At 45.3% G+C, this 21192-nt stretch overlaps 2 protein-coding genes across 2 annotated transcripts in view; both read right to left on the bottom strand.

Annotated features, from left to right (window-relative positions):
- Positions 1–21192, bottom strand: part of LOC309671545 (kelch-like protein 8) — a gene marked incomplete at its 5' end in the record, with an annotated part of 659404 nt that overhangs the window by 417242 nt on the left and 220970 nt on the right. The window lies entirely within an intron of this gene.
- Positions 1–21192, bottom strand: part of LOC309671205 (AF4/FMR2 family member 1-like) — a gene marked incomplete at its 5' end in the record, with an annotated part of 37404 nt that overhangs the window by 7723 nt on the left and 8489 nt on the right. Inside the window, 6 exons of the mRNA XM_082482410.1 lie at positions 5168–5414; positions 8547–8638; positions 11210–11494; positions 14952–15114; positions 16549–16586; positions 16718–16772. Of these exons, the coding sequence (XP_082338536.1) occupies positions 5168–5414; positions 8547–8638; positions 11210–11494; positions 14952–15114; positions 16549–16586; positions 16718–16772 (880 nt within the window). The remainder of the gene's footprint in view (positions 1–5167; positions 5415–8546; positions 8639–11209; positions 11495–14951; positions 15115–16548; positions 16587–16717; positions 16773–21192) is intronic.

Genomic DNA, 21192 nt, shown 5'->3' with positions numbered 1-21192 from the left:
CATTAACCTACCCTGATAAAAACACCACCACTCCTAAACCATGTCCCTAAGCACCTCATCTACCCTTTTCTTAAACACCTCCAGGGATGGTGAATCCACCACCTCTTTGGGCAGCTTATTCCAATGTTTAATAACCCTTTCAGTGAAAAAATGCTTCCTAATATCCAATCTAAACCTGCCCTGACATAACTTGAACCCATTTCCTCTTGTCCTATCACTTGTCGCCAGGGAGAAGAGGTCAGCTCCCATCTCTCTAAAACCTCCTTTCAGGTAGTTGTAGAGGGTGATAAGGTCTCCCCTCAGCCTCCTCTTCTCCAGGCTAAACAACCCCAGATCCCTCAGTCGTTCCTCATAAGGTTTGTCCTCCAGACCCTTCACCAGCTTTGTAGCCCTTCTCTGGACACGCTCCAACACCTCAATGTCCTTCTTGTAGTGAGGGGCCCAAAACTGAACACAGTACTCGAGGTGAGGCCTCACCAGTGCCGAGTACAGGGGGATGATTACTTCCCTAGTCCGGCTCACCACACTATTCCTGATGCAGGCCAGGATGGTGTTGGCCTTCTTGGCTGCCTGGGCACACTGCTGGCTCATGCTCAGCCGGCTGTCCACCAACACCCCCAGGTCCTTTTCTGCCAGGCAGCTTTCGAGCCACTCCGCCCCCAGTCTGTAGCGCTGCATGGGGTTGTTGTGACCCAAGTGCAGGACCCGACACTTGGCCTTGTTGAACCTCATACCATTGGCCTCAGCCCATCTGTCCAGCCTGTCCAGATCCCTCTGCAGAGCCAATCTACCCTCAAGCAGATCAACACGCCCCCCCAGTTTAGTGTCGTCTGTGAACTTACTCAGGGTGCATTCGATCCCCTCATCCAGATCGTTGATAAAGATATTAAAGAGAACGGGCCCCAGCACCGATCCCTGGGGGACACCACTCGTCACTGGACACCAACTGGATTTAACTCCATTTACCACCACTCTCTGGACACGGCCATCCAGCCAGTTTTTTACCCAACGAAGAGTATACCTGTCCAGGCCATGAGCAGCCAGTTTCTCCAGGAGAATGCTATGGGAAACGGTGTCAAAAGCCTTGCAAAAATCCAGGTAGATAACATCCACAGCTTTTCCCTCGTCCACCAAGTGGGTCACCTTGTCATAGAAGGAGACCAGGTTTGACAGGCATGACCTGCCTTTCACAAAGCCATGCTGACTGGGCCTGATCACCCTGTTCTCTTGCATGTGCCGTGTGATGGCACTGAGGATGATCTGCTCCATGACCTTCCCAGGCACCGATGTCAGACTGACTGGCCTGTAGTTCCCTGGATCCTCCTTCCGGCCCTTCTTATGGATGGGCGTCACATTTGCCAACCTCCAGTCAGCTGGGACCTCCCCGGTTATCCAGGACTGTTCATAAATGATGCACAGTGGGCCGGTGAGCACTTCCGCCAGCTCCCTCAGCACCCTTGGATGGATCCCATCCGGCCCCATAGATTTGTGCACCTCCAGGTGCTGAAGCAGGTCCCTCACCATTTCCCTTTGGACTACAGGGGCTTCACTCTGCTCCCCATCCCTGTATTCTAGCTCAGGGGTCGGGGAATTCAAGGAACAACTGGTCCTACTGCTGAAGACTGAGGCAAAGACGGCATTAAGTACCTCAGCCTTTTCCTCATCCTTGGTTACTACGTTACCAGCCCCATCTACTAGAGGACAGATATTATCCTTGGTCCTCTTTTTATCGCTAATATATTTATAGAAACTTTTTTTGTTGTCCTTGACAACAGAAGCCAGGTTTAGCTCTAGCTGAGCTTTGGCCCTTCTGATTTTTTCCCTACATCGCTTTACTACCTCTTTGTAATCCTCCTGGGTGGCCTGCCCTTCCTTCCAAAGGCCGTATATCCTCTTTTTTTCCCTAAGCTGCAACACTAGCTCCCTGCTTAGCCAGGCCGGTCTTTTTCCCCGACGGCTTGTCTTACGGCACACGGGGACAGCCTGCTCCTGCGCCTTTAGGACTTCCGTCTTGAAAGACATCCAGGCTTCCTGGGCTCCTTTGCCCTGGAGGACTGCCTCCCAGGGGACTTTGTCAACCAGGCTCCTGAAGAGCCCAAAGTCTGCTTTCCGGAAGTCCAAGGTGGCAGTTCTGCTGACCCCCTTCCTTGCTTCTCCCAGAATTGAGAACTCTATCATTTCATGGTCACTGTTGCCAAGACGGCCTCCGACCATCACACCCCCCACAAGACCTTCCCTGTTTACAAACAACAGATCCAGCAGGGCACCTTCCCTAGTTGGCTCTTTCACTAGTTGTGTTAAGAAGTTATCCCCAGTACCTTCCAGGAACTTTCTAGACTGTTCCCTCCCTGCTGTATCGTATTCCCAGCAGATGTCCGGAAAATTGAAGTCTCCCACGAGGACTAGAGCTCGCGATCTTGAGACTTCTCCCAGCCGTTTATAGAATATTTCATCAGCCTCCTCATCCTGGTTGGGCGGTCTATAACAGACTCCTACTACAATATCTGCCTTGTTAGCCTTCCCTCTGATCCTTACCCATAAACACTCAATCTCATTATCACCATCATTTAGTTCAAGACATTCATAACACTCCCTGACATACAGGGCCACCCCCCCGCCTCTCCTCGCTTGCCTATCCTTCCTGAAGAGTCTATAGCCATCCATGGCAGCACTATAGCTATGCGAGTCATCCCACCATGTTTCTGTGATGGCAACTACATCGTAATTACCCTGGTGTACAATGGCTTCCAGCTCCTCCTGTTTGTTGCCCATGCTACGTGCATTAGTGTATAAGCACTTCAGCTGGGCTATTGGTCCTTTCTCCTTTTTACTGGAGGGAGCTGAAGTTCTGCCATCCCCAGACATCTTCCTAAGGAGCCCGGTTACGCCCCCTGTCTTTTCCAAGTCTAGTGCCAGCACCCCACTTTCAGGCTTTTTGCTAGCAACCTTGGATCTATCCCCATCCCCCTTCAAACCTAGTTTAAAGCCCTGTCAACGAGCCCCGCCAACTCCTGCCCTAAGACCCTTTTCCCCCTCTGAGACAGGCTTTTTCCGTCTGCTGCCAGAAGGCCTGGTGTCCTGAAAAGCAGCCCATGATCAAAGAACCCAAAATCCTGCCGACGACACCAGTCTCTGAGCCAGGCATTGATCAGCTGATATTTCCTGTTAATCTTCCCATCCATCTGTGCAATTGTTGGGATAGAAGCAAACACTACTTGTGCTCCTGATCCCCTAACTAGCCGTCCCAGGGCCCTGAAGTCTCTCTTCATCGCCCTCAGGCTCCTTCCTAGAATTTCATCATTACCTAACTGAAAGATCAATAAAGGGTAGTAGTCAGTAGGCCTGACTAGGCTAGGGAGTTTCTTCCGGATATCCCTGGCCCCAGGAAGACAGCAGACCTCCCTACAGATTGGGTCCGGTCTACATATGGGACCATCCACTCCCTTCAGAATCGAGTCCCCTACTACAAGGACCCGTCTTTCTTTCCTAAATGATGATGTCGTTATATGAGGTGTAATCTGTCTTGGCTTCAGTGGCAACTCAATGTTTGGCAAGCCACAGTTATTGCCATCCTCCTCTTCCCTTTCAAGAACATCGTATCTGTTCTGTAACAGCACCTGGGATGGCGTGGGGGTAACCTGGGAGGCACGCCTGCCACGACGAGTGGGGACTTGTTGCCACTGGCCCCTGTCTTCTGAATCTCCACATTCAGACACAATGCTAGAGGGTGTGGGGTTCATTGTATGCGGAGCTCGGTCTCCCTGGGGTGCTTCTCTCAGGGAAGACAGAGTGTGACTCCAGTTATCTATCTCCTGTTCACTTTCCCTTAGACTTCTTAAGCGGCTTACCTCCTCACGGAGCTCCATCACTAGCTGAAGGAGTTCCTCTACTTGGGCACACCGCCCACAGGCCTGCTCACCGTCACTATTCAACACCGGCGCAAGAGAAGGGCACTCCCTACAGCCCGACCCCTGGGTGGCAGCATGTTGCCACGCTAGCTCTGTCTGGGTGGCCACCTCAGAGCTGCTCGGTGTAGAGCTCAGGAAAGCCATGGTTTTCTGCCGAGTTCTTACCATGACGTTCTGGCCGGGTAAAGAGTTTTTTAGTAACTTACCGTCAGAAGAGCTGCGCCCTGTTTGCCCACTCTCACCTCGGTGACGCCCGGGGTGACGCCCACCAGCTGCCCGCGTGGCCGCTGCGCTCCTGAGCAGCCCGTTTAGAACTGCCGCGGGTGACGCTGGCTCCGCCCCTGCCGCGTCAGCAGCCCGCCCCCGAGCTGCCGGCTCCGGCACCAGCACGCGCCAGCCGCTTTTCCCGGCTACAAGAGCCCTCAGAAGAGCCCTTTGCCAGCCCGATCCGCCGCCATCCCCTTCCCCAGTGAGGCCTGACCTTCACTGGAGCTGATCTCCTCGGCGACTGACCGAGTTTGACCGACTGACCACATTTTTCATGGCCACTAGCCAAGGCAGGAATGGGTAATATCCATTCACACTTATTCCAGCTTAACCACACAGCAACTGTTGATTCTCTGTTACTCACTCCATTATCAGGAAAAAGCAAGCAGTTAGAAGCCAGCTAATACAGCGTGCAGAATCTGGCCTAACACACACAACAACAGACTAGACCACACACCCCCAGCCACCAGAAAACAGGAATATAATTGAATTTTCTAATAAAAAAATGCAAAGATCCAGCTGCAAGGATCATTAATAATTTTGTAAGCAAGCCACAAAACCTTATATCCAAGCTGCAGCCAAAACCACAGGTTGCTTGTTTCTTACTTTGAAGCAATCCACTCCTTTCTGTAAACACACTTATTTTTACGCCAATATTGTACTTGCAGTCGCCTACAGTCAGAAACGGTTACTGCCATAAACATGCTTCTCTTGCCTTGGGTTTTTACACGGTCGTCCCTTTACACTATTGTTCACTGGTGAAATGAAAACAGCTGATGGAAAGTCAGCAGAGAAGTTACAATGCAGGCTTTCGGGCTAGCAACATATGGTCCCAGACAGCCATTAAAGGAGCAAAATTGCTTCAAAGAGCTTTCTTTGGTGGCTCATTTATCTTCCTTCCTTTTTAATATCCTCAGAGCACATTTCTAAAGACAATCACACAGCGCTCATGAGTTGCAGGAAACATCCCACCAGTTATAATGGATACCTACTTCGATGCCCTTTGGCAATTCAGCGTGATTTCTCTCCACTTTCTTGTGCTTGGAGAACAAAGGATCCTTGTGGTCGCTCTTGTTCCTGGCAGTGTTATCCATGGCAGGCAGCTCACCAGTCTCACTTCTGGGTCTCTTTTGGGCCATCTTGGTTGACTTTGGTGGAGGATGTGCAGGAGACATGGGTGGCAGAGGTGGCGGTAGCAGGAGATCTCTCTTCTGGTTTTCAAGTAAAGCTTTTGGTGCTCTGGAGATGGGAAGCGAATTCAGCAATTGGGATGAATATGGTGTACATATAACTTAGGTTTTTTTTAAAAAACTTAGTTACTTCATGTACCAATTCTGTTTAAATTTCTCTGGAAGTATAAGAGGACTTGTTAACATAAAGAATCAAACAAAAGCAAAATGAAACTTCAGGGATTTCATTGTGCATTAGATACCACATCCTCAGCTGCCAACACCACACAAGAAAGTTTCTTTCAAGTAGGAGTAAGATTTGTCCTTGGAGTAAAGACTTGCAACCAGAATATCAGGATGTTGCAAAAAAGGCATCCCTCCAACACAGCCTCTTTTCACTGAAAATGGCAGAGGGGTAATAACAGCAACTAAAATCCCTGGGACAAATCACACAACAAGGCAAATGAATTGCAGCACTGACTCTCTCTCCCCATTATGCTAGAAGATATCTTCTATGGTCAGAAATACTCACCCTGACACTTGATCCTGTATATGCTTTGACCGAGTTTAACTGAGTTGTTCCTTTAAGACTTGCCAGCTCACCCACACAACACTTATAAAGTTGAGAGGATTCAGGTGAGAGAGACTTAAAATGCTGTGCTTTATAATGGCAGAGGCTATCACATTTAATAACACGGTGGCATATCAGTTTTGTGATCATCCGGAGTTAGGATTACCAGGGAACTCTGGCAGCTTTAAGCAGCACCAGATAGCTCTAAACCTTGTTTCTCTACTGCTCACTTACATCGTTTTTATCCAGCTTCTCAAAGTTTCCAGGAAAACACCGAACAGTGGATCCCAACTCATGGATTGCAACATCAGAAGAGCAGGAAATTAAGTTAAACCCAGTGAGAAGACCGAAGCATGACATTGCACATCTTGCTTCATTCTGCTGTGCACAGGACAGTCCTCTCCTGCCTTCCACAACCCACTTTTCCCATGGTACAGTCCCTACTCGCTGCACACATGCTCCCCAGCTTCCCTACCTTGGTACAGCTCTCCTAGAAGCATTAGCTCTAGCAAAGAGCTAGCCAAAATGCTGGCAGTACACTGGTATGCAAATTATGGGTTAAGTTTCAGGAGACGTACCAGAAGCACTGCAAATGCTATGCTGAATAAATGAGAAATTCCTGGCCATGAAGGCCATCTGAAATTCCACAGTTTCATGATTCAAAAGGCATGCTGGCTGTGTGTCCATTAGGTCACATACAAAAAAGACAAAGACAACGAGATGATTTTAGTGGAAAAGGGAAAGGCTCCCTACCCTTACTCACCTATACATACAACTCTGTTTTCTGGATTGGGCTTTGTGCGTTTCACCCATATACAAATTTGGGCCAGTCACTGCAAAAAGCTTATTGGCACTGCATCATGTTGGTTTAGTTAGAGAAAGGGGGAGCTGCACACCTATGTGCTTCTGAAGCATCCCAGTTTAGCAGCCTCACACGGCAGCAAGGGAAGAAACCAGAGTTCTGCAATATCCATCACATCCACCTCTGTGTTGTCAAGCTGGGAGAAGACAGGTCCCACCTAGCACAGACACCGTGTGCACCAGCAGCCAGCCGATAAGTACAATTCAAAGCCTGTCACTGGTGACAGCAAAAGCAGCTGAGGGAGCAGACAGTATCAGCATTGACACATGACTTTTTTCTTTCATCAGAACCTGTCCAATTAAGAAAACAGCAACAATCACCAAGTCGAAATTTATGGACATTCAGTTACACTTAGCAGAATATCCTTTCCCAAGAGGCTGCCAGAACTCTCTCTGCTCAGTCATGGGAACGAGAGTCATGACTTCAGGGCTACACTTTCAGCTATTTCACCTGTTTGCGGCAAGAATCTGATCAAGCAACTCAACTTGTCTGCACCTCGGTTTCTCTGTGTGCAAAACGCGTTCACCTCATCTTCTCACCTTACAAAGGCTAAGAGCTTTAAATGCATGTGAAGTACCACGAATCTGACAAAAAGCTTTCTGCTGCTTCTCATGCAGTGAGAGCACAAACTTCCCCAAAATAAGTATGACAGCAGAACCCAGAATGAGGAAGACATGGGCAAAGAAAAAGAAGTTCGTAGTATCATAGAATGGGTTGGGTCGGAAAGGACTTTTAAGGATCATTTAGTCCAACTCCCTTTTTAAAACCATTTTAAGGCTAATTCCATTTCTCATGAAAGCAGAAATAACTGATGCTTGAACTCTTAAGTCTTACTCACCTAGAATCACAGAATAGTTTGGGTTGAAAGGGACCTTTAAAGGTCATCTAGTCGACACTTTCCCCCTCTCCCCCCGGCAGGGACATCTTCAACCATCTTCAACCTCTTGCCATCCCCTGAAACCCCTAAACTATCATGCAGAACAAGCACATGCTACTCCCCACAGAACAGCTGCCACCTCCCAGATCATCTAGGGCAATCATCTGCTGACAGATTACCACCATGGTAGTTTGCAGAAGGGAAAACGACTCCTGCATCCCGCAGGCAGGCAGTCTACCACACTGTTTGTAACTCAAGCAATGTAAAATTCTTTTGCACTGATTTGTTTCCTGCATCTGGTCTGAAAGACAGCAGTGCAAATGGTTGCCTACCAGCTTAGAAGGAAAAGCAGCATGGGCATAACTGGCAACTAAACTTCTTGCAGCATAAACAGATTTTTTGAGCTATGCGTAATACATGGATCAGAGCATGCAGCAACATAAGCTGCAGGATGGACAAGTTCATGTTTAAAATAGTAAAGTCTTCATTCCCATCTCAACTGTAGGAAATCAAGGCAAATGCAACAACATTCAACGCTTTTGCAGCACTGTAAACCAAGTGTGGGAAGACAACAAGCCACTGAAACATCAGCTTATGCTTGAATGATTAGAACCATAATCCTCAGCGTTAAGAAGACAGAGGAAGATAGATAAGTGACACCCAACCTTCACATCTGCAACAAATAAAAAGGTGAATAAATTATATTCCCATAGCCACATGTTTGGTTCCAGGATGTAAAGACAAATCTGCAGCAGATTAAGTTTCAGAAGACACATTAAGTTATAAGCAAACTCACAAGCATAAGCACAGGAGATACAGTTCCTCGCCTTAACCTTTTTGAGAAAGACTCAGCTTTATGCATCTTTTTGCCATCCCACCACTGTATACTCACTTCAATTTATGGGAGTCTTTGTTAGCTGAAGACTGCAATGGTTTTGTTTCTTTTTCTGATTTCATTTTCTTCCTATCAATCTCCTTCTCCACTTCCCTCTAACAGGAAGAAAGGAAAAAAAAAAAGAAAAAAAAGAAAATCACTCAGGTTTTGAATGTGCAGGTAAAGTACAGACGAACACATCTAAGTTTGACTGATTCTGGTTAAAAAAAAAAAGAAAATATAAGATACTGGAACTGACAAAGTGGAAACCCAGAGCACAGCGGATATAGATTTCCGGCTCACTGACAAGTATCCTAAAATGACATTATCTACTTTTGCTTGGATAGATTAATTATTTTGTAGTTGCAGGGATGGAAACGCAAAACCTCTTGTTGCCAACAGTAATCAAAATTAAGGCACATCCATTGCTGAAAAATAGCATTTCATCTGTTCTGGATGGTTGTGGTTTTTTTTTTTTCTCCTACTCAGTATGAATTGTACAGAAATGTATTCAGATTCCTCCTGGCAAAGTCATGAACTGCAAGCAATTGTGTTTTGTGATAGGCCTTATGAAAGGGAAGGAAAAAACTGCATTCACAGGAGAGTTCGATCACTCAGATTTCCAAGATGCACAGGGGCTTTTGGTTTCAACAACAAGAATCTGATACCAGAAGAACAGGAACCATTAAGGCAGAGAGGTAATAAATAATACTTTTAAATTGCACTCGATAGATCTTAACAATACAAAGCATCCTCATCTGCTTACCTGAATCAAAAACTTCAGAATAATTTGCTACAAGCCAAGAAAATGTAAAAGAAACTACACTGATAAGTCAGCGTTACCCATAGTGCGCCTGGTGGCAGCCAAAAGCATTGCAGGACTTTCTGTCTCTCTCTCTCGAGTACATCCAGGTTTACGTCACTGTGGTGGTGCTCAGTGGGTTATGCTCAGCACAGAGTCTACCTCTGGCAGCGTGCTCAGGGCAAGCCTCAAGCACCTAGATCACGTCCTTAAACTGTTTCCCAGGTTGAGCTCCACAGTGCCGCAAAAGATGTCTGACAGCTGCACCTGACCAAACTGGCTGTGATGAAGCCTGAGCCTCCAAGGACACTGATGCATGCTGATATAATACAGATGTTGAGTCTCTTAGGAGGGTTTTCCTGCAATCAGATACTCAGGCTGCAAGGGAAGACACGTCTAGTATCAAATAGCTCCTCTCTTGGCTCTTTGAGACAACAGAAGCAGCAACAGATTTACTGCCTGTTCACCTTTCTCTTGCTGCTCTGCAGGAGGGGGACTGCCGGGGTCTCTCAAGTTTCTTCACCATTTTCCTGCTCTTCCCCACAACTATGGGAAGCTCAGAAAATGGCAAGACTAAAGGAAACCCACGTGGGAACCAAGGTAATTCACCCACACATGCTAAGCCACCTGCTCTGTGAGGAGGACCAAAAAGTTACACAGGCACTGAAACGTCCACAGTGAATACCCATTCACCTTAACACCTGCAGCCAACTCTCTGTGCAGCTGAACCAGCTGGCTGGAAGTATATCCACAGTCCCCTTTGGCAGTTGGCTTTCAAAAACACTCATGAGCTACTACCATCGCAGTTAAATAAAGGTCTGTCTTGTAATTCAGGGGAAAGCAACTATTATAGCTGAAGGACTCTACAAATCCCCTTAGTGGATACACGCATCTTTTAAGCATTAGCATTGCTGCTAGCACCACAGCAGCTCCAGGAAAACCAAAGACATTTTCTACATATTTATCCAAGTGCTGAGATCCAAAGCAGGGTTTAGTGATGGTTGTTACTATCAGTGAACCTGGTTCAGTCAAAAGTCTGCACTTATGGAAAAGTAAAAGGCACGGGGCTGCTGCCATCACCCCTAGTAATAACACAGTTTACATCTGCAGAATTCAGTCCTCTTTGCATAAGCAAGCCTTCACAACTGTTTCATGGAAATAAATAATTCCACACAGGAAAAGACTACGCTACTCAGACTGTGGTTGCGTGACTAAAGGCAGCAGAAGGTGCATACATGGACAAAACCAAAAACCACAGACCAGGGTGGCCTGGGTCAATTGTCCCTGTGGGCACCCCCACAAACTGCAGGCAAGGTGCTCTCCCACAACAGACACTCAATGCGTAGCACAGATGACTCCACAGTCTGGAAGGTGCTTCAGATACTATGCTGCTTTTCAAGGAGTTGCAGGGGGAGGGGGAACTGCAGCCCTACAAAGCTCTGCTTGGGCTGAAAGCAGAGAAACCCACAAATGCTCCCAGCAGGCTGGCCAGCTGCATGCTGTGACACAGCCTGCTGCCCAAAGGTCCTCTCTGACATAGGAGGGCTGAGGTTTTGGTGTCTGAGAAAATTAGTATTTCAAGAAAACACAGAAAAAAAATGTTTTAAACCACCAAAGCATTTGTTAGACAGCTTACAAGGCTTTTCATTTGCTCAGCAGGGGATTTGTGATCAACAAGAAACATCTGTGGAAAGTTTTGGTACGCATTCCCTTTAGAAGTTTGATAGCACCTTTATAGGAGGAGCATAATGGGTGCACTCCCAACCTATGAAGCAGAAATGAACTCTCCACACGGGTTTTTCAAACACCACCTTGGCCCTTGTACAAACCCACCTCCCCCTCCACCCCTCACCTTCCTCTTTTGAGGAAGACAAGTCTGCCTGAGCGAGGGCTCCTCGGTGCGCACAGGAGACTTCTGGCAGTTGTGTTTGGTTGGCAGATAAGTGTCCTGAGGAGCCCTGGCTGCTCGGCCGGAGCTTTTGTGATGAGGCTCCCTCGGCTCAGCGTGCTGGTGGGAAGAATTGCTGCTGATGCCATCGCCCTGCTCCTGGCCCTCCTCACATCCATCCCCATGGGCGATTTCGCTGAGACTTGGCACTGCTGGTGGGTTCACCTTGGTCAGCCAGTTGTTGAGCTGCCACTTATTAGAAGTTGGTGGGTCAGGCTGCAGACAAAAAGAGAAAAGAAGGATGCAACACTGATGCCTTTATGGGCTATTTCCATCCTAGCACTGCTTATCAGAACCCAGTAAAATTTCCTCCTTATTGTTAAAAAAGGCGTGAAAGTGAAAGACCGTGAGACAGTGAGGATGCTCTAGTATGTGCACATGAACACTTACTTCAGGAACACAGACCTCGTTTTTGCACAGGATCAAATATGTTGCACAGCACTCCTGGTTCTCTGCTAGCCCTACCTGTCATCCAGTAAGAGAGTAGTCTACATGAAAGCTTCATTTTGGTTTGCCACTAACCAACATTGTTGCACAATCAGACAACGTCTAAAAAAAGCAGCAATTGTAAAAACGGTTTAGGTGCTGTCCTCACAATGCTTTTGGAAAGTTATTTGCACACAGCAAAACGGACAAGGGGCTGTGCCAGCTATCACATCTCATTGAAGTTTGACAGGTAGGCTGTCAGGCTCCTGTGGTTTAACCAAAAGAAAACCATTTACCATAAGAAATTGTATGGCTACCGCATCAAGTCCAGCCTCTTCTGAGTCCTCTGCCTACACAACTTAACACTTGCTTCCCTCTGGGTCAAGCAAGGCATGAGCAATGACCAAGGTCTGAAGGCCTCTGGAGTCACAGTTTAGGGCTGGGCTGGCCACTAAATGAATGACAGATGTTTTCTATTAACCCCTCTCCCTTCCCAGAAGAGAGAAAGGAGAGAGGATAAGGGAGAAAGACTTACGGCTTGAAAAAAAACCCTAAACCAGCTTTAATGAAATATTAACAATAAAAAGAAAATATAATAATATTAATAAGAAAATAATGAAATATATACAAATATATATAAACCCAATATCGAGCTCCCAGGATGACAATCACGTCACCAGCCAGCACTGGGGAAATCCCAGACTGGACTCAGCAGCAGACAGGAACTGGGTGCAGGAACACACAGATCAGGATCAAAGGCAGAACAGACAGAGTCCTCCTCCGACTCCAGCCACTGAAGAAAAGGGAACTTGAGCCCTTGCTCCCTCAGCTTTATAATGAGCATGAGGCAGATGGGATGGAATACCCCGCTGGTCAGTTTTGGGTCATCTGTCCTGTCCGCTCCTGCCCGCTCTTCTGCTTCCAACTCGGTACATAACAAAGTTAGCTAACCCTGGTTGATACAGAGATAAGTATAAGCAAAAGCCTCTCGGCATACTATTCCTTGGTACTAACTATAAGCATCAGACTTTTGGATTGCCAGAAGCAGACACTGTCTGAAAAACATACCATTAATTTCAGAGAGTGCATTCAGTTAGACCAGACTAAACTGAAAAGGAAAATTATTGAAAAGGAACATTAGTTTTGTTCTATCTCAAACCAGGACACACGGTCAGATACCGTAATGTGGTCGCTACGAGCCCTGCTTAACCTAACAGTAGTCTGACAAATTACGAGAAAAAGAGCAGAGAGATGATCAGAGGGCTGGAGCACCTCTCCTATGAAGACAGGCTGAGAGAGGTGAGGTTGTTCAGCCTGGAGAAAAGAAAGCTCTGGGGAGACCTTATAGCAGCCTTTCAGTATCTAAAGGGGGCCTACAAGAAAGACGGGGAGGAACTTTTTAGGAGGGCATGTAGCGATAGGATGAAGGGGAATGGCTTTAAACTGGAAGAAGTTAGATTTAGATTAGATATTAGGAATAAAGTTTTCACTTTGAGGGTGGAAGGCACTGGAACAGGTTGCCCAGATAAGTCGTGGAAGCTCCATCCCTGGAGGTGTTCAAGGCCAGGGTGGATGGGGCTTTGAGCAACCTGGTCTAGTGGGAGGTGTCCCTGCCTATGGCAGGTGGATTGGAACTAGATGATCTTCAAGGTCCCTTCCAACCTAAGCCATTCTATGATTCTATGAAAAGCAAACCCAACTAACCCTAAAAAAAGACAACAGAAACTGCAAAGCAGGAGCATTATTCTCTGGGGCCTGTTCTGAAAACACCATGTATGGGTCAGCATCACTTAAATGTGTAGCTCATTATTTGGGCACCATCATGGCACAGTTACACTCCTGCCCTTACCGATTCTCCCCAGTCACAACTCTCCCTTCTCAGAAGTCCCACAACTCTTCCCCAAAAAGAGAAAGCCTGAAAGGTTTTCCAAGACTAATGAATCCCTTCTACCACAATTTTCTTCTCTATCCAGACTCAACTCACTGTAGAACATGTGGATAAACAAAACATGTCTTCAACTGTGTTTCAGAGAGTCAATCCAGAAACCTGGTTTAAAAACCAGTTTGGTTTTACCGTGGGGTCGTAAGAAAAATTAAACCACAAATTCCATTATAGTTTTCAGACAACACAAATCAGCTTTGTTTTCATTAGAATTTTAACTCATTAGCCACCAAAGAGCATTTTTTTTTATTTAAACACTATAAAAACGTGGCCAAAATACTTAGCAAACTTCAGTTCATAATGTAGGTAGCTAGCAGACAGTGGCATACTCTGATCCTTTTCTAGCACCTTCTACCATTGGTTACCTTGTTTGTGATCTACACCATCATACGGGCTTTCCTTAGGTTTTCCAAACACAAAGAATAGTAAGAGACTTCAAAAAAAAAAAAAAAAAAAGAAAGGAGGAACTATTGCCTATAGGTCTTAAAGTCTGTGCTTTTGCATGTGAAGAACTGACTATAAACAAATGGGCCATGTGCAATAATTTGCTCCTTGAGCACCATGGATGAACAGTTTGCTGAATAAAAAAGGATAAGATGGTCAATGGCAAATAGCTAGGATTTCACTAGAGCGAGAAGGATCTTGCAATCCAGTATTTTCAAAACAAAGCAGGCAGGATTGGGTAAAAGAGTAGAAGTATAATATCTGTTTCCTTCCAAAGACAACCGCATTGCAGAAGGCAAACTCCGTAACTGAACTGCTGGAAGGTGAAGTGTATTAGATATGAGAAGAAAAGCTATGCCTTCTCAAAACTTGTTTTCTGCACATAAAATTCTCCCTTTCATGTGCTTCTAAGGCAAAAGAAAGGCTCTTCTTCACATATCAGGAAATTGGTCTCACCCTCAACCAGCCCATAGCCTCAGCACTCAGAAAACCTGCATGGGCAGAGGTGCACCCCAAACATCCCAGACAAGCCGTGCTTCTCATCTGTGCCTTACTTGTGTCTCCCCAGCGATGACACTAATTCCTCCAGGAGTGCTAGACAACGATGCCAAAGTAGAAGGGGGAACACTTCAAGGTTAGGCACGTAAAAGTCTAATTATGCTGTTACTAAGGATTATTTAATTGACAAACTCTAGAAGGGAAGCAAAGGGCAAAAAAGTCTGATGATGAAGCAAAGATGTCAAGGGGACACATGAATGATGACGTTATTTCAGGTCTCCTGTCCTGACTGCATTCAGGCAGCAGAGAGTCTGAAGCAAGAGGCTGTATTAAGCAGCCTCTACATTTTATATTAATATTCACCTCAGGCGCTGACGCTCTCGCAGGGTCGTTTGCTTCACTGTCACTGGAGGTGCTCTCTGAGGTGGTCTCCGAGTCTGAAGAGCTGTCTGAGTCACTGGTGCTCCCTGACTCGGAGCTGCTGGAATGTGCTGATGCCACACTCTTGGGCTGGGACTGTAGGGCACTGCTAGACCACCATGAGATAACATTAGAAAGCAGCATGGGCGAAGGTTACTTATTATATTGACACGGCAAGATTCAAAAGTAAAACTGAAACCCCATGTTTTGGCAGTGAGCGGAGATGGGAGAAGGCCAAAGGAATACATTGCCATACCCAAAAGATAAAGCACCGGAATAAAAAACCTCTGGAAATAATAAAACCTTCAACTCCAACCCAGTCAGACAAATACATAAGCAGGACATCACTGCTACACTATGAAGCAGCATTTAGCCAACCAAAGTTTAAAAAACAACTGAAACTGACAAGTGCTTTTCTGACAGCCCCAACCCTCAAAAGAAAAACTTCCAATAAAGGCTAACAAGATGGAAACACACATTCCAGGATGGTTTCTCTTTTTTGTATTCTCCCCTTCACCTTTTCACTTCATCTGTGTTACTTGGTCAAGGTGCTGTAACTGTTTCGTTAACAGCCATGTCAAGCAGCGGCTTTTTTTCAACACCCTCCCCTACTCAAAAGTGTTTTCCTCCAGCACTGACAATGGGAATGAATAGAAGTGAGGGAGAGCCACGACTTTGATGCACAGCTTCTTTTTGCTTTGAAATGGGCTTACAAAATCAAAATGTTGGGGTTTTTTTTATTTTTTTTACTTTGAAAACTGTTTCCCATATCAGCATCAACACGTTTGTATTACTTGGAGGCAAGCTCCTTGCTGATCCAGACTGATATCAAGAGAACACTCTATTTCAAGAGCTTGCAGAGACGCAGAAATCATGCCAAGAATCGGCATGCCCTTCTGCATGTCTGACTTTGTCGACCATTACCCTGTGCTTGAAGAATACAGATATCAAGCCAAAAATGTCTGTCAGTGCTCTCCTGTAGGAAAAATTCTGGGCTTCTCCACCTTTCTTCCTCTAATGCTGGCATGTGGCTGTTGAGTCTACCTTGAATATTGCTTCTGACTAACAATACATGGCAGGAGCTGCTTACAATCAGCTGCCTTATCAGGGAGCTGAAACAGCCTCAATGAGTCTACTTAACCGTTTCCTGTTCTTCACTCACTTGGCTGTTTTGGGCCTCCTTCCAAACTAAAACTGGATTCACATCCATCACTACTACAACTGAAAATCCCATTAGCTCCAGCGTGATCTACATACACAGTGGTGGACGGGAAGAGGAGAAAAAAAAGAGAACAGCTGGGGAAATAAAATTATGGCTCACAGGCAAAATCCAGCATGACTGGATTACTCAGTTCCAATTGGAGCTTTCTGTAAAACCCCCCACAAGCCAATTTTCAAAAGCAGCTTCAGGCAGCTAGAAACAAAAGCCTGTGTCTACAAGAGAAACCAGGAACCCTTACCTATCTACCCCATATACAAAAAGTAGTTTTGGTTTTCCTCCTTATTTGGTCTAGCTAGTAGTTTGGGAACAAACCTGTACCTTGGAGGAGCAAGTGAAGAAGGTGGCTTTTCAACAACCTGTTTTGTTCACAAAAACAAAGAGGAGAGGGGGAGGAAAGGTTAGCGTAAGGAACTCGGAGCAACGCAACAAGTTGTGGTGATTGAAAGGGATGTCTGTGTGCCTAGTGTATAAAACATCTAAAACTGACTTGGTCGTCACCACTCTCTTCACTATCACTGAGCTGCAGGTCGTCCTGGAGCATTCTGAAAGACAACCAGAAGATAAATATCAGCCAAGGCAGACACATTTTCAAGCAGCAGACACTGAAAAAGACTTGGTTTGCACTTGCCAAAACAAACCAACCTCCCACATCCTTTTTGAACATTTGGCATGCTCAATCTGCTAAACCCTCTCACTACCCGAATGAATGATAAAACGACAACACACAACCTCAACGTTTTACTGTGCTTTCCAGTCGATCTCAGGAGCTGCGCAATTGGAGGTCAGTGTCATCGGCTGCCATCTACAGGCAACTGAGACAAAGTTCTACGAGGGCAGTGCTCCTCAACAACGGTTACCTAGCACACTAACACAGAGAAGAAAAGTTACCTAGGCACTAAGACCGCAAGGTGGCGTGGAAGAAATCTATCTGCTCCTTGTACAGCAAGAAATTAGCACGCTATTAGCCTCCACTGGCTCCCCAAGGGGCAGAAAGCATCGTCTTTGCACCAGAAACTGTGCGTGTTCACACTCTGAGGGCCTGTGAATATTTCTTCTGTCACAGGAGTTCTCTTTTTGCTGCTGAAGTTTCCTATCGCACATACATAAGTAAATGCCAAGGTCAAGCCTTTCTCCTATTTCTTCTCTACACAATGAACTTCACACTTGTGCACATCTCAGCAGTAACCATAACATTGAGCAGTTCAGATACTCAAAGTGGTTTACAAGTTGGGAGGCACAAACTCTTTTTTACTATTGCTAGAGTAGAGAGCAGGCTGCCCGCAAATGTTTCCAAAAAGCCTAATGTAGTCCTCTACATGCAGGTGCTAACTACTGCTGGCAATTTCAATGCATTACCGAGGTCCTTAAAAGGCTGGAAGGGAAGGATTTGTGGGGAGGGACCCAAAGTTCTCCCAAACTGTTATCCCCCACTTTGGCAATCATGCAGGCACCCCCAAAAGGAGTTGGAAAGCAGACGGGCAAAACTCTTGTTATTCAAGTGTACGGTGGTTCAAATCTTGAAACTAGCTGGAGACTGACTCCTCAACCCAGAGAGTTACAGAAGTGTCCAAAAACTGGATAAAACGCTTAGGAACCGAGACAGGGGTTCTAATCAATCAGGTCAAAACTCTGTTTATTTCAGCCTCATTTCAATCTAAGGGCTCTCTGTGAGAAATAAGAAAAATAAGCCTCCAACCCTTCATGACAACACATTTTATAGCATGAAAACAAATATGAAAGATCCCCAGCGAACCACATCACCTTGGAAAAGTGGGGAGAGAGTGTTCCTGGTGCTTGTTAGGAGAAGGAAAACTACAGAAACCTTCACACTCTTTTAAGCCTTCATTTCAAATTATGAACAAAGCGAAAAAGATTTATGGCCCTGTGGGTCACCTCTAATGACCCTGAGCAGTTTGCTTTTATGATTCCATGACAAAAGAGGAGTAAAAACTTTGAATAAAAAAGTGATTCCCTTATTTAAGTACTATCCCCACTACCTAGATAAATTCTTTTACACTCATACCAAAGCAGTTGACATGCATGGAGATACTTTCATTGGAATAGGATCGTGTTTACGGTTGAAGCTGGCACGATCTCAAAACAAATAATTCCACAAACCAGAAGGGACGAATCTACTCTTGCCCATGGAGCAGGACAGCATGAAGAAACCCCAAAGGTCTCCTTGTCTACCAGTACGGAGCCAACCCCTCCTGCATAGGTGACACCTCCTGCAAAGGTACTGACCCCACAGTTCCCAAGTACCTCTCTCTGATGCAGAAGAGGCTCTCAGTGCCACAAAGGCGCTGTCTGATTACAGTCATGATGACCTACGCGCTTTCTTTGTTCAGGCATTTTGCCTTTGCCATTCCCCTGTGACTATCCTACTCCATCTCCCAGCCTCCACTGCCTCAGTTCCTCACACACCTTCTCAGTGGAAGTCACCTCTTCCCTCTTCTTTAGAGTAAACACTGACAGGAATCACTATGAGACACCACCTTGGAAAATGAGGCCCCCGAATTTCCTACAGAAGGCAAATGGCATGCAGTCTGCAGCAATCCTGCCTGTGCCAACTTTGCACGTGGGCTAGAGCTGAAGCTCACCGCTAGTCCACTGAGGCATAAGTAGGAAAAAAGGAAGGGTAGCAATAATACAGCTACTCTCCACACTTCTGGGCAGTTTGGCAAATGTCTGTTGGCATCTCAATGAATTCTTTTTTTTTTTTCCCCCAATCCATTAGAGAAAGTAATCCTTCAAAGGTGATAATGAACAAACTTCCAGGGATGCTAAAAAGTTCTGAAAATGTTTTCATTTTTTCTTTTGCCTTAAGAATTGTGGACTACAGATGCATTTCTTTTAGAGGTTAAGAGAATAATGCAAGGAAACTCTATCTAGATCTTTTAAATCTGATTTAACTGTTTGTAATAAAAAGGATCACCTTTTTCACCTGAGCTGCTGGTAAATAAAACAAATCAGCATAAAAGAACATTGCAACTACTTAAGTTCAATTTAGGATCAAGGAAGGAAGAGCACTAAAACTTTAAATGAGTCATACTTCTACAAGGATAGACAAAACCAGTTTCCCCAAAACAAGGTTTCAACAAATTGTTAAATAGCCTAGTTAAAGAAAATAAATCTGCTTTAATAATTTTAATGCTTTAATTAGCTCAGGAGTTCATAGATGCCGAGTTTTCATTCGCAGGACCTGTTCATTTGCAGCTTATATACACACCATCAATCTCCCTGTAAAGCTATTTAAAAAGAGCTCTTTTAGCGAGAAGCAGCACTAAAATTAACATCACTTGCCAAACAACCCCACTGAAAGCACAGGCTGGTCCCTCTCTGCCAGCCAGGTTAAAGATGCATCACCAAGAATGAGCTTGGCATCTCCCCTTTTAAAAGAAGGGCTGCTTCCATTCCAGTGTAGCCAGGTGCTAACTTCGGGGCTCTGTTCAAGAATGAAAGCCATCTGGGAAACCCTTGCATGCTCTGTAAAGCTGAATGCTTAATTTGGGCACACAGAGGCACTGGGATTTCAACTTCTAATTAACCAGCACAAACGCTGTTTGTTTTCAGCCAGCTACACTTTGTAATGCAAGCTACTCTAGGCAGCTGAATTTTCAGACAGTCACGTGTGTGTTAAACAGCAAAGAAAACAAGCCCTGTTGTGCAAATGAAACCAAAAACAAAACAAAAAAGAAGGGACGCATGAGTTCGAGGGAAAGATGTAGAGGAAGTTCTTGGGCAAATCTTGCTTAATTCCATTTGGGACGTAAACCTAAACCACCCTGTTCCTCCTGCTTCAACTGCCGTCGTCGATTGTGGGTATGCATGTCCCTGGGCAGATGAGTGCTGGCTCTGAAGTACCCAGAAGGACGCCGAGCAGAGAGGGGATGTTGGCTAAGGACAGAGCTATGTACCATGCCATATTTACAATTCTGGACCTTTGGGCTAAGAAAGGAGTATTTTCAGATTCTTGTTTACAGTGAAAGCCTCTTCTCTCTCTGCCACCTGGAAAACTGACTACAGTTCTAGGGGGATTTTTACAAGCAGCTGAGAACAGTTGAAATAAAGATGATGGTTGTAGGGTAGCTGAGGAGGAAGGCAGAGCCTGCTGCAGTTGAAACTAGTATTTTTAATACTGCAGTGAAAATTGCCAGAAATTGTTCAGGAGGAGCAAGCTGGGGTGGAAGAAGGAGGAGTAAAATAAAGAATGGATTAAGGGAGTAGCTGATTGCTCCCAGTGAGGGCGGGCTCCTCTGCATGATGCTGGAACAGTATAAAAAGGGTTGTTTTACAGATCTTACAGAGATTGAATGCAAAATTCTACAATCTCAAACAAGATGGAGAGATGCTCTTCCTCTTAGTTGTGACTAGCCCAGTTTGGGGGTTTTTTAATTAAATTGTTCACGATAAGGAAAAGGAAAACACATGGAGTAAGCTTTGTGGTCTGTAGTTTGCAGCCTTCCATGGAACATGAGATCTTTATATATCACATGGACTGATAAGCATTTAATGGTTCAGCAGTTGCCTTGCCCAGGGACGCCTTAGCTTTCCAGACATGGAAAGATTTCTATTTGTTACTCAGGGCTATCAATGCTGCCAATTTGGCCAGGTTAATCCTGAAAGACTAATGTCAGCCCACACAAAACTACCTTCAAGCAATTTCTGCAATTAACCTAATTAATAGATAATTATTAACCTAATTAATTATTAACCTACAAGGACAGTACCAAGTTATTTTATCCACCAACTTAAAATTTTCTATTGGACCGATTCATTTGTTAGTTGGCACTCCTTCCTAGCCTTGTAAAACTTTTGCAGTGATTACGCATAAACATCTTACACTGAGACTCAAATTCTAAGAAGCTTTCTTCTGAAAGAAAACGTAACATGATTGGAAAAAGAATAACTAGATAAAAAAAAGTAGAAATATATAAATACTATTTAAAAGAGCTCTAGAAA

Source organism: Vanellus vanellus (assembly GCF_965231255.1).
Source record: "Vanellus vanellus genome assembly, chromosome: 4".
Classification (NCBI taxonomy): Eukaryota; Metazoa; Chordata; class Aves; order Charadriiformes; family Charadriidae; genus Vanellus; species Vanellus vanellus.
Note: the sequence above shows the minus strand (reverse complement) of the source record. Positions and strands in the feature narration are given on the sequence as shown.